Raw genomic sequence first — 14,464 nt, forward strand, 5'->3', positions numbered from 1 at the left:
TCGGTGTTTCTTCTATACCTAACCCAGTATCACTGTTAGAAGTTAAAATATTAAAGCCACGAGTTGCTCTAGTTCACCACCTTGTCCAAGCTGCAGCTAGGAAGCTAGGAGCACCTTCATACCTTCTGCTCTGAGACAGGTTCCCTCCCTTGGCAGGTTTACTGGCCTATGAACTGTTGTCCCCAAACTGGAAAAAGGAGAGGTTTTTGATTAAATAAATATATATATATATATATATATATATATATATATAAATTTTTTTTTAAGTCACACACAGAAATTAAATAAATGCCAGTGAAATAACTGAAACCATTAAAAAAAAAAGAAACAAACCGAACTGACAGCTTTTCTACTCACTGGAAACATAAAAAATATGTGTAGCCCAAAAGATTTTGTTAAATTCTGTATTTTCTCAGATGCAGATCCTAAACCAAAGCAAAAAACAGCGAACCAGCCACTCCCCAGCTAAACAGGGGAAAAAGTTTCCATGTATCTGTCTGATACTCCGAAAGCACTTGTCTCAGCTGCATGGCTGGTGAAGGAGGGTTGCTCAACAAAAAAAGGCACAAAACTGGTTCAACAGGTACAACAACACCAAGAGTTGGTGTTTCATCACCTGAGACAACAGTGTAGAGGCTTTCTGCAAGTTCTCAGAGGGGTCAAACTTCTCTGTAATTTCTTCTTCTATTTCTGGACTTCCTCAAACACTATTAAGTTTACAAGGCAGACATCAGGTAAGTAGATTCATTCAGCACAAGTAACCTACAGCACCAAGAACTCTGTTTAAGCAGAGATGAGTTTTCTTAAGATTAGCATATACCCTTAAAAATTATTGCTTTACCAAGATTCTAAAGTGTCTACAGAAATGGTTTACAATATGAGATCTTTAGTAGGACTTTGGATACTGAAGTTGTTACAAATACCTGATACTAAGATGGACAATAAATAGTACTGCTGGCTAAGGAAAAAGGCAGTTTTTGAGGACTAACAAGAAACCAAAACAAATTGAAAGCCCACAAGATAAGTCAGGTGTCCAGCCCAACATCTTGCCTCCAACAAAAGTTGACAGCATAAGCTGAAGGAAAAGCAGAAGATTAAGTTGCAGATTCTGAAACCAGGCAGCCCTGAAGTGAGCCCCAGGAGCTGTTCTTGAACTTCACGAGTCCCACAGATTATTCCTACATTAGTTTCTCCAAGTATCATTTGAATCCAGGGGAGCTTTTCATACTGAATCTATGTAAGCTTTTCACATCTTTCTTCAAACTCCAAAGGGCTTCATCTACTTGATTCATTCCTTACACAAAAACTGTTCGACATACTTATGACCTTTGGCAGCTTTTGCAGTGCTATTTTATCCTCTTTGGAGGTGGAAGTGAAGAGGGGAAAGACAATTAGAAGAAAGACATCAGAATCGATCCCACTGTTAGAGATGAAGGCACACCACAGATGCTATCATGACAGATATGTTTTCCTGTACTACTGCGTAGATATTCCTAATGCTTTATTTGCTTCTTGACAGCTAGTGAGTATACACTTGACTTCGCCACACAAATACATGACCCCAAGATCTCATGCCCAAGCGTTAACAAGCAACTCAATTTAAATGAAGAGTTTAAATAATTTTCCTGTGGACATCACTTCACATTTATATGCCCTGAATTTCATTTGTCATTTTTGCCATTTGGTTGCACAGCAACCTAATGTAATTTTGAAATCCTTTGCAATTTCATTTGCATCTTCATCTTCACCTCCCTTGATAACTTCCATCAAATCAGCAACACTGTCACTTCACTATTCCTGCTCTTTTCCTGGATCACTCAAGCAAATGGGAATCGACAGTAGCACATTTCTATTAACTGTAAAACAGAAAGCAATGTTTGTCGGCTAAGGAGCAGGTATTGACTGCAAAATGTGTAAATATCAGCCTCTCAGTAAATTTACACACAAGGGAGTTTTCTGCTGGGGTATGTTGGGGGAGTTCACTTGGTACTGGATCTTCTTTAAAACTTTGCACTTATTTCCAACCGCCTTTATTTCCAACTGTCTTTAAAATCCAGCCAGCCCAAACATTGTCATCCCTTCACCATGTATAGCCCAAGGTACAAAGCACCTCTGGGTCTCTACGTCCAGCCACCCTGCCCACTCCTTCCTCACCAGCTCCTGCCTGTGCTGGAGCATCTTCACGTGATACTGCAACAACTGGAGTGACTCTGACACACAGCTTGGGCCTTTGCCGCACCGAAGGGCAGCTGCCTTCTTATGCTATGCCGTAAATCCCCTTCCAACAGGGCTGCTAAATCACACCTTCGAATTCAAAATCACTCTTTTAGCATGACTGAACATTAAACTCAAAGTTTTTCATTAACTTGACTAAGGTATCTCATTTTTTTGCTTACCTGTTTATCCAAGAACTTAGTAAGTCTTAAATGTCAGTCTAACATATGAACTGTCATACTGTCATCAGTGAGTCTTAGTGCTCATTGAAAAAAACAAAAAAACCTAAAAATCCACAATTCACTTGCTATACTAGACCTTGCTCTACAGACTCTGTAAGCTTATTTTTCCATAGTAATTTTCTATTTTTGCCCTGAATTTCACATGCCAAATAAAATGTTACTAGCTACTGCTTTAAAGTGAAAAAACATCAGAAACTGGATTCATAAAATGAAAAACACCTTTGAAAAGATAGTCAATACAAGCTGATGTAGAACTAGGTGTACCTGAAACACAAAACTTTAGCAAAGGCACAAAGATATGACATTTTTTATGTTAACAGTGTGCCGCAGCCACGAACAGGGGCTTAGCCACTTTAAGAGTCTTACAAACCAAACAACCCTAGGGAGTTCATGTTCTTTTCTCTGGGCAAATTATAAATTGGTGGTAATAAATATACATATGAAGCCAATACCTCATTTCAGTGACTGATTTTACTGTTTCCCTCTATCTGCTCCCATCCTCCTTCAAGAGCTGAGTCAAAAACTAGGTCTAAAGTATCCCAGTGAGCACTTGGGTCTTTTCCCACCCAAGCTGTCTTCCTGACAAAGATGGCAGGAGTGAGGATAAAGCATCTCTTCAGAAACTGATCATGCGCTACCTGGGTTTAGGCAGACCCTAAGCAGAGCAAGTTAGCTGTGTGGTGATTACCCTACATCACCCAAATTTTCCCAGACACACCCCAAGGAATGACTTGGGGAAGGAGGGGACCAATCAGCAGGCTTTCAGTGAGGAAATCAGGCGTGCCAGGGAGATGGTTGGTACTGAAAGAACAGCTCACATGATTATGAAGGGATAATTTCTGGTCACAACCACACAGCAGCCTGCTGAAGCTGTGCTTGGCTTTTAGCACCAAGCTGCTACCCTACAAACCACATGAGGCATTTTCAAGCTCCCCTCTGCTTCTCTTCTCAAAAGATTTCTGCTTGGAGCAGGATTGTGCTGGTCCCAAAGTACTTGTTAAAACCTGTCTCCAGCACAGCCAGCTCTGTCTCTCCTCCTCCATGCCTGCTCCAGCTGGAACCAGGAGCCAAGAGGGGAGGCTGGCCCCAGGGCTACCACTGCTGCAGCCTCCCTGCTCCTGGTCCCACCCACAGGCACCCTGCCCAGACTGGCTCACCCATATGGACAGCAGTGCCCTTGTCCCTGACCACTGCAAGAAGTCAAAAGTGCTCAGATCATACAAATCCAGTAAAAGGGAATGGAGACAACTGAATTTATACAGAAAGGGAACAGAACAGTGAAATCTTTAATCAATCTTCCAAAGCAGAGTCTCAACCAAAATGATTTTTCTTTCTCTCTCTTCAAGGAGGGCTAAGAGTTTTTAAAATATTTGCCCTAGCTGGGCATGAATCAGCATGAAATCTGAAAAAAAGAAAATCCTGAAATGCTGTTTTTCTCCTCCCCCAAGAAAGATAATACATTCCCTCCCAGGAAATAAAAGAAAGGAGGCTGAAGTATCTGGCATTCCTTTTTTGATAATCTCCATTATACCCTTGGATAAGAAATCAGCTCTTGAAAAAAAATATCCTGGAATACTGACACTGTAAATTTAACTAATTGAACTTTCATGCAAAAAACCCTAATTATTATAAGTAGCTGAGAAAGTTTTGTTCAGTAAATAAATAACAGAAAACAAATATGGCAGTGCAGATAGTTACGTGTATTATTAATATGCTATGAAGGGTGTTGAAAGATGAAGAAACAGTTTTATAGATGAATTCACCTCATCCCACAAGAAGTACAGTTCCTATTGCTATGGAACAGCAAGCTACTATGAATTATTGAAAAAAAAACCCAACAAGTAAAATCTACACCGATTGAAAACCCAGCCCTCTTCCCCTCTTTTTCTAGGCTTAGTGGTGAAATTTTCTTTCTGTACTTGCAAGCTTAGGAAGATAATTAATGAGCTACTTAAACACCTACAAAATGATGGCACTCAGCAATGTGAACATCACCCAAGTGTTTTTTCTCTGTTTTATTTAGAATTCACGCTCAATTTTGTGCTGTCTGATTGAAGATGAGGGGGCGGTGAGGAACGTGGGGGAGAAAGCCACAGCAAGCTGCTGCACACACCGTCCTGATCCTGCATTTGGAAGTGAACAATTCAACCTGGAGGGAGCTTACTTCAACAACCATGTGCCAAAGTGAACATCCAAGGATTTCAAGTCCTCAAATAAATACTTTTTTGGCCTTTAACATAATGATTTTAGATTAGTCAACCCTGTGCCACAACCAAGTAGAAAGAATTACATCCAACTTTATTAACTAATTTACAGTAACATTTTTTTTGTTTTGTTGGAACAATGACTTCTGGAAAATTTGGTGTGTGGGAGAAGAGATTATCAGAATGTGACACTTGACTAAAACAATGAAAACAAAAACCCAGTAGAATGTCCTGAAACTGCTTTTTGGTTTTGTTTTTATTAAGTTTGTTCGGACATTTTCTCGGTAGCACTAAAATTAATGATTCAAGAAACAGCCCCAAATTTCCTGAAATATTCAGATTTTAAAGGGCATGTCCTCCCTACCCCTATATATACTCTAATCTATTTATTTCAGTTTTAGATGTTGGACCTATTTACAGAAGTTATTTTCTCTTTTTTTTTTCCAACAGCTCAGCTAAAATAAATTCCTGCTTGAAGTTTCCATGTTTCCTGGCAGAGAAAGGCTAACTGAGACAAAAATTGTGCATGGTTAATAGGAAGAAAAGAAACATTGGAAACTTCACTTGCATAAGGAAGGGAAGGAGGACAGAGAATAAAGCCAACTGGATGACCTCTCTTGCTCTCTGATTTCTCCTCTCTGAGAAGGTTCACAGTGACTGGTAAACCACGGAGTCTCCTGGGCCTGAGCACCTGGAGTTGTGTTGAGGGAAAAGGCTTGGCCAACTTCTCACTAAAGCTTACATCTTGAACATTTCAACCAAGCTAAGAAATCATAGTGATGGCCTGCCAAGGAACAAATGTTGCTTTCCTAAGACTTACTCTTCTCCACTTATAATCTTCTCCAAATTCACTTTGTTTGTTGTTAAAAATCATCACACAGAACTGCTGGGATGACTGGATTTTCTGGCACAGAAGAAACAGGAGAAAGGCTGGGCTCCGTGCTCCTCAGCCTCTCTCAGGTTTTGTCTCTTGCCAACCCCTCCTCAGCAAAGAATCACAGAGCAAGACCAAGTTCCTCCCATCTACTGCCACCAGATTCACCTGGTGCTGATATTTAGGGCTGTGAGTCATGGGCACCCTCCAAATGCACAGATGTGTTATTGCCCATGTGAACTACAGAAGGTTAAAGGCTTCTGATGCCTCTGACTTAAAGGGAGACCTCATTTTCCTCTCTTTCTTTATGGTTCTCAAAAATAGAAATAGTTTGCTCCATGTGGAGACTGATGAAAGAAGGAAAGGACATAGGAGAACAAAAGCAGCATAAAAGCACAGTGACAAAAAGAAAAAAAATATTATTAAATACAATACAAGGCATATAAAAAGAGGCTACACTGTAGAAATGATGCACTGAAATGATTTCCTTCTTTCGCTTCCTTTTTCCTGAGAAAATGGTAGATCAGTTCATATTTTGAGGAATCTACTTAGGAGAAATCACAGCAACTACGAAAATACTAAACACATGATTTCCCATTTTCTTTCCCTTTTTAACAAAACACTGAACAATATTTTATCAGTGATTAAATTTCATTAAAATAAATACTCTTACAGCAGATGACCTGATGCTTTCATATCTTGGGCAGTCTTTCTGTACAGCTTCTACAATTCATAAACACAAACTGAATAATCTTGGGTTAATCCTGAGACAAGACTAACCAATTTCTTATAGATTGTCAAGTATTTGGCTTTTGGTTTCATGTTGTAGAATAAGTTTTAAGCACAGAATACTTTCAGAGAAACAAATAAAAGAATAAATCAACCAACCACATCCAAAAGTCAACAACACACCCCACATCCTTTCTGTTCGTATCAAGTTTATGGTTTAGGTGTTTAAATACTTCAGTTTTCATTTAATCATTTTAGTAATCACTCTCCAACCATATTAAACTGAGACAGTTTTATTTTTAAGAACTTCCAGAAATTATGCTTTATTCAAATTGAATACTCAACCACTATTCATTAACAACTCAAGCCAAGATTCAGTAACAGAATCCAACCTTAATTACCAATTATCAACTAGATAAAATTTTCACACCCCTAGTAGATGATCTTTAAGATTTTGGTGGCTCTAATTTCATTACCTCACATGCTACAGTAAACAAAAGATTTGGAAACTATCACTCCAAATTTAGCACAAAAGCAAGGACAAACCCAGTGGCAATCATTAAATACCCCTTGAAAAATTAGGATTCAAATATGGAAAACCAGACAGAGTTTTAAAATTACTACCAGGATATAGTTCTGAGCATGCAGATAGTTTAATTTCCTGGCTTAACTCCTGGTTGAACTACAGGCTGTCATATGGTACCTTGCGAGTCACCTCCTTACAGGACAGCTGGAGGAATGCAACCCAATCAGCACATTAGCAGCCTAAACTTTGGACTATGGGAAAGTGTTTGTACCTGGAATGCTGTGTTACAACAAGAATGCTAAGGTAAAAAGCCACAGTCAAAGCACTGAAATACATAAAGAGAGAAATGGGTCAAATCCCTGTACCTTTTTAAACTACTCATAACATTCAATTTATGACCTTTTGGTCTGTGGCACTGAAGAACTGACCTGCAAGTCTTGATGACTCTCTGAAAATAACCACATAGTACATAAAGTTCATTCCTGAGCACTTTGCTGGTTTATTTTTTTTATTCTTTGTAGGAAGGGTCAGTCTTCTCAATAAAATATTAGGCTGCTTCAGGAGAAATACAGACAATACAACTATATCAGAAATAAAAAAAGTTCAAAGAGCAATACAAATACTTACAAGCCTGCAGATGACTCCCAGTGAGAAGAGTCTGAAAGTTTACAGCAGCTTAATTTACAGAGAGGTGAGGAATATTTGAAATAAGGGTATATTAAACAATCAACAGTACAGGGAAGGTCAAACTGAGCATTAGTGGAACAGAAGAAAAAAGTGAAGCTTTGTAACTTTCACTTCTTATGTCAAGTTGTAGGTCTTACAAGTTGAACTTCTCACCAATTTATCTCAGCTCCCATTTCCTCCCTGCTTTCAGGCAGATATTTAACATGCATGTGTTTGAGATTTAGCTTTCCCATTGCAAATGAATTCATTGATCAATGCTGTTTGAGAAACACTTTAAAGCACAATGAGATATGAGCTCCCAGGCTTTTATCCTGGAATACTGAAGCTGTGTACTGGGGAATCTCAGCACTTTCTTTACTAAGAAGAAGACATCCTAGGTAAGGACAAACAGATAACACTCTCAGTAAAGATCAAATGTGACTTTCAGAACACCACCCAGCTACTAACTGCACTGCCTAAAGATTAAAAAATCCACAAAACAAAATACCATGGTCCACAGCCAGTTGTTGCAAAATTGCCCACTGAACACCTTGCTATTCTCTCTTAGAAACGCTTTACAGGAGTCACTTTGAGACAGGACCCCGACAAATCACTCTGAATTTCTTTTAAAGAACTGAGGAAAGAGTTAAAAATAATTCTGGTTGCTTTAGAAACTGACATCCTTTGTTTTGCTTGAGATGAAATACCATTACATGCATGCAATACTCTTTAAACTTGCCACTGTTCCAACAATAACTAAAGCTATTCTAAGAAACTACCACCCAAAAGGAGATCACCACAAACTACAGTAAGTTTGCTGCTGCAAAGCTAGACTATACTTGTAACATTACCAAAAATGCTCAGCCAAGCCTAGCTGGGAGTGACCTCAGTGTAACCACCAAAACATGACAGTGACTGCTGCTCACCAACTTCATCAAAACCTCAACAGCAAGAGGAGGTTTCTATTTTCAACAGCAGCTTGCAGCAAAAGGTATTTTCAGCAAACTTGATGCTCAAGCCAATAACTTAACTTCTTGTGTAGAAACTAACATTTCTACACAAGAAAATTAAAATACTGCTAAAATTTAATGATTACGGTAAACCCATGTGGTGTTACCATGCATTTTTATGGCTGCATCTCACCCAAATTGCAAACTTGTAGACTGATGAATTCACATTATCTTGTTTGCTGATACAAACACTTCATCTGTAGTCAGAAGCACACCACATCACTGACACTTCAGTATTTCTTTTAAACAATACAGACTTTTAAACTTGTAAGCTGTTTCAAGTTGGCACCACTTTATTTCAAACCATCTCAATTAATATAATTCAAGCATGGAAAGGAATTTTTGTTTTGCAATACTTTAGCTTTCACAAACCCATTCCCAGGCCCATCCATGCGGAGTCGCCTCCCACGCTCTCCCCTCCACCTGACAGCCACCCATGGCACACAAGAACACAAACCACCTGTTTTGACATCTGTCCTTCCCAAAATGAACCTCAAAGGACCACTTTGAACCAGCCCAGAGAAAACACTTAAAACAATGTTTTGAAACATACTGATGTTCCAGTAATAGCTATGCTTATACAGTTTACAATGCTGCATGTGACAATATATATGACATGACTTCTAAGTCTTGATCTGTCTTAACAATTTAGAGATTGTTCTGACTAAAATTAAAAACACTGATAGGCAAAACGAAGCTCAATATTTTGCAAACTAAGCTGCCATGTCTCCCTCTACATATGCCTATGAATGTACACATTTTAAGAATGCATAATTAACTGTAAGAAAATAGTCCTCAGAAACCAGAAAGCTAAAGTATTTATATCAAAAGCTGAATCTTTCTCACTCTATCTGCACAAATAAACCCACTGAAGCTGCCAGCTTTGTCAAAGTGAGCAAGATTAGGTTCTAAACATAAATCAATTTAAGCAGTCAGAAATCTACAAGAAGTTCTAAAATTGCTTTCAAATTCCTTGCATATTCTTACAAAATAAAAGTCATTGATATGTCTCTGGAAACAAAGTTTCCAGTCTCTGGAAAAAAAGTTAAGTATTTTCTAAGACAGCATTGCAATCACATTTCTATTAGGGACATTTAAAAACTGATTACAATGCTGGTATTTCTACATAGCATTTTTAGGGTGGTTTGTTGATGGAGAGGGGGGAGGTGGTGGTGGTGAAAGAGGACACTGATCTTACAACTACAATGTCATTTAAAATCCCAAGTATGCATCCACACTGGTCAGTCAGATTTGCACTGCTCTGATTTGGTTTAATTTTGTTGGAGTTGGTTTTTTGGTTTTGTTTGGGTTTTTTTCTGGTTGCTCTTTTTTGCTTCCAAATTTTGCTCTATATTTATAGGCAGAGAAGTCAGTAAAGTGACTTGATTTGTGAGAGGCACTACAATCAGATAGATCTAAGATAAAAATAAAACTCATTATCTTTAAGGTTGCTCTCAAAAGTCAGCTATCACACTGGCATCACAAGAAATTAATTCATCAGTATATTTTTGACAAGCACAGTTTTTTCCTCTGAAAGGTCATTTTTCTAAATTAAGCTAAGTATTAAATATCTTTGCTGTTCTGTCACACATCTCAAACTTAACCCCTGAAATGTTTTCACAGTAAAATCAAATTACATTTGAAATAAACATCTGAAATAAAGTTTCACGTGCATTTAAATTTGACATTTGTACCGTAAGTAATGTAAGCAAACACTAAGGCCTGTTTGTACGTTTTATAAACTACTTTAATGGAAAATGTGCTTACTTGGTAAATACAGTATAGCCTAGTTTAGCCCAGAAAGCACACTTGTTTTACAACTCCCCTAAATGCACACTGTTAAGCATGAGAAGCAGATCTGGAAATCAATGCTGTTCATATCACAGTCTGCTAGTGAAGGATTAGGACCATATTTACTGAGCATGTGCCAGAATCATAAAATAGTTTGGGTTGGAAGGGACCTTCAGAGGTCATCTAAAGCAATCCCCTGCAATGAGCAGGGACATCTTAACGAGACCATCTTGCTCAGAGCCCCATCCAACCTGGCCTTGACTGTTTCCAGAGATGGGGCACCTAACACCTCTCTGCGTAACCTGTTCCAATGTCTCACCACCCTCACAGTAGAGAATTTCCTCTTTATATCTGATATAAATCCACCCTCTTTCAGTTTAAAGTCCTTACCCCTATTCCTATCACTATAAAGTCCCTCCCCATCTGTGTGGGCTTTCCTTACTGAACTAGGGAACCCAGACTGATATCCTGACGCTGTGCCCTGCTGCATGCCACCTTTACATCCCCCCGTATCTTTCCCTTCTCTCTTCAAACAGCTCTGGAATGGAATCCACCAGAGCTGCTGTCCAGGACTTTGCTTCTGACTCCTACCCTGCCTCCAGAAGGTGCTTTGCTGGGCTCTTCCAACCAGCAGGGACGAAGCCTTGGGACGAGCTATGGAAAATACCCACCTCTCCCCTTCCGCGTTAGGAAAGGAAACCTACCCGCAACACCGACAAGAAAAAGCAGCTCCACAGGATAAAAAACGGGAATCCTCTGGTGCCAAGCACACATGCCAAAGACAACTTCTCTTTGTGAATAAACACACCACAAAGAACAAAGGTTCTCCTCCCCTTTTGCACCTACTGGAGGTTCCTCTGCGATGAGTGGGTTTTCTGCAGCGCCTGCCTTCCTGGCAGGCGAGGGTTACAGAGTGTCTTCACTTATGTAAGTGTGATTCTTGAGTACACAATTACCCAACACACCCAAAGCACTCCAAGGCTTTTTTTTTTTTCTTTTTTTTTTTTCCCCTTTTTTAAAGAAAAATCAGTTCCTTTCCAGCTGGAACATTTTTGCTTTTTTCAAACCTAGGTCTGTAAGCGAAGCCATAGGAGCGCTCTGAATGTGGTGCACAGAGACCCTCACTATCCCAGTAAAAGAGACATTAATTTCTTGGCAGCACAACTCTCTGCCTGTGTACTGAAACGTAGGCTGAGATCCAGACTTGCAAGAGACCTCGACATTCACAAGAACCTCCTCCATTTTCACCTGTGCACCTATTTTCCTCCTACAGAAGGTCATCAAGTATCTGCTGAACATTCCTTCCAAAGCCACAGAAGACACCTACGCCAGCAAGCCCCATCACCAGGAACAAACACCCCTTCTGCCATCTCACAGCAGAAAATACTTGACTGTCTTCTTCCTAAATTAAACATTTCAACTCATTTTGACAGAGTAGGATATGAAAAAACAAGAGAGTATTTGCCCAGGAAAAGGCAGTGGGGCCTTCTGTGGGGAGATACCTACAATTGTTCAGCTGCAATAACATGCAGAAAAATCTAACTCTGCATTTGAAAGGCCATCAGTGAAATCAAATACAGACCTGTCAGGCAGCACTGAATAGACCACAAGAGCCTTATTACCAGGATTTGTACCTACCACAGTTTTCTTAAAATACCTTCTGCCTCCTGAACAAGTCTTCAGCTAAAGGCCATTCAAAAACTGTGGAAAGCTTCCCTTTGGGCACACATTCAGGAAAAGACACAGCAGGAACATTCTGTGTAGGTACCAGTCACATCCATCATCACTAGGTCTGTGCCAGGCAGAGTGCGACAGAAATCTCTGATCATATGTTGGTAGAAATAGGCCTTTTTTACTGACAACCTGAATAGTTGAAAGCATGAAGGAATCCAAATAATTCCAATGCTGATGTAAGATTTTAATCACACTCGTGGGTTTTTAATCACACAGGTCTGAAGGAGACATGAGGCAATCACTGGTGTTCATATCACAGTCTGCTAGTGAAAGATTAGGACCATATTTACTGAGCAATTGGACCAGCACATATAAAAGGGAAAAAAATACTAAGTCCCTTTCTCCCAAGAAGTTTAACTTATCCATACTCTTAAAAAAATACCGCTTCTATTTCACAAACATTGCAGATGCCCAAAACCCGTATCTCTGCTCAAGACCCTACACATCCTGACAAAGTCGCTGCATCTGTCTGGGTGATGTTCACTCTTTCCCTAAATACTATTTTTGATCATTTTATCCAAAGCAAAATGGTGGAACTCCACAACTATAGTGGGCTGGGAGGTACTGTAGAATTTGCTTGCTTCACTGCTGTTGTGGTGTGTTCTCTTAGTTTGTTTAATTGCTCCCCCATTTTCTGTATTGCTCCCCCATTTTCTGTAATGGTTCTGCCCTCCCAGTTTTTCCCGCCTCAGCTTTGTCAGTTATTATGTTCCCATGGCAACTCCCGCCATGGTATTGTCTGTCATTTGGTTACCTTGGTTACTCCCGCCACAGTTTATGTCAATCCTCTCTGTTATATGATTTCCCCTCCCCTGTGTTTCCTTATATGTGAATTTGTTCTCCTCCCTGGGCCCAGTCAATCACTCCCCACTCCTCCTAGTTTGCCAGAATCTTCTGTGCTTAGGGAGACTTGATTGGCTGTGGCTCCAAGGCCCCTCCTTTACATTGTTTCTATTGGGTTTTCTCTCATGCCCGTTATCCTAAGTCCACTCCCCTACCTTCCCCTATTGGTCCTTTGTAGACCCCTCCCTGAGATCCCTCCTCCCCTTTATAACCCTGCTGCACCCTTAGTTTGAGGTCACTCTCTGGCTGACGCGTTACATTCAACACCTGGGTGTCTGTCACTCCCTGGTTGACCATAAATCTGACAAGTCCCCAGTGAGTGTCCGGACTCTTTGCTTTTGTCGGCCAGCAGCGATTCCGTCCGCTGTGAGCACAGCCCGAAGCCTTCTGACGCCGAGGGGTGCTCACACATTTGCAGCTGGGTGTTGACCGCCCTTCTGCCAGCCGGACACCTGACTTTAGGGCCACACCTCGCTGCACATTGCTATGTTATACCTGATGACTGCTCAGAGGCCTGGAACAATACTTTAGGAGAAAGGAAGATGTGAAACATACCCAACCTGCAGCCTGCTCCTTGCCATGTTCCCACAGCCACCCAGGGCTTTGGGAGAGTGCATCAGTAACGAAAGATCCCCAGGTGGCCCCCAGGGCTGGTGGTGATGCCTGGGCAGCTGCACATCACCACCAGAACTGCTGCAGAGATGGAAGCAGAGATGAACATTCCCACTCCTGGCATCACCTCCGCTACAGGAAGGGTCAGAAACATTCTTCCAGACCCCCAAGATACTGATGGAGCTGTGAATGCATCATGTTGAAAGGATGTTGACAAATATTTGTCCTTGTCATTAGTTGGAGTAGAAGAAAAAGGTTAAGTTGTCTGAGAGAAATGAAATGTTTTAATAAAGACAAGGACAAATATGAAGTTGTCAGGATGCAAAAAGGCAACCTCCATAAAACTGCTCATGTTTTAATCTATGCAACCAATAAAGACACAGTAAAAATAACCATGCTACACTCTGCTTGAGTGCTGTTGACATAAGATCTATGGGAGAGAAAATAAAAAGTAAATAACCAATCAGTCTGCTGTTTCACTGCTGATTGCTGAAGATACACAGCAGGAAATGATACCTTCTGTCTCATACAGATCAACAAGACTTAGAGCAAACCAAAATTTTATTTCCAATATTTCATTTCCAGTTCAGATTTGAGATGGTTGGCCATGTTAATTTACAAATTTTTGCTTTATATCATATGTAATTAATATTTAAGAAGTAAAATTTGAAAACAAACAATGCAACAGTAAAGCTTTCTCAAGGCATAATGCCAAGGAAAACCTGAAAGCTGCACTAAACCATGCTAGCAAACACATTTTGGGAATATCTTGTACAGACCAATAAGAAACTCTGTGCTGTATTATGGAAGGGGCTTTAAGTATTATACTGCAAATCCTGTGTAACAAGAAGCAGATCAAATATATCAATCCATACACTCTCATCTGAACTTTCCCCTATAAAAACTAGGTTTTAAGAAAACAGGTTGACAATAAATGTCAACTGGAGACTAAAATGCATTATATGGCACATTATCCTCACATTTATCCCCCAAATAAGTAATGTATATCCATAAAATCA

The 14,464-nt window shown here is 40.0% G+C and overlaps 1 protein-coding gene across 8 annotated transcripts in view; it reads right to left on the bottom strand.

Annotated features, from left to right (window-relative positions):
• HIVEP1 (HIVEP zinc finger 1) overlaps positions 1 to 14,464 on the bottom strand; it is a 131,409-nt gene that overhangs the window by 69,761 nt on the left and 47,184 nt on the right. Inside the window, exon 1 of one of the 8 annotated variants that reach the window (XM_063160709.1) lies at positions 10,961 to 11,091. The exons of the other annotated variants lie outside the window; for them this stretch is intronic. Within the exon in view, the coding sequence (XP_063016779.1) occupies positions 10,961 to 11,030 (70 nt within the window). The 5' untranslated portion in view covers positions 11,031 to 11,091. Of the gene's footprint in view, positions 1 to 10,960; positions 11,092 to 14,464 lie in introns of those variants that run through there. 8 annotated transcript variants of the gene reach the window in all.

Source organism: Melospiza melodia, chromosome 1 (assembly GCF_035770615.1).
Source record: "Melospiza melodia melodia isolate bMelMel2 chromosome 1, bMelMel2.pri, whole genome shotgun sequence".
Taxonomy (NCBI): Eukaryota; Metazoa; Chordata; class Aves; order Passeriformes; family Passerellidae; genus Melospiza; species Melospiza melodia.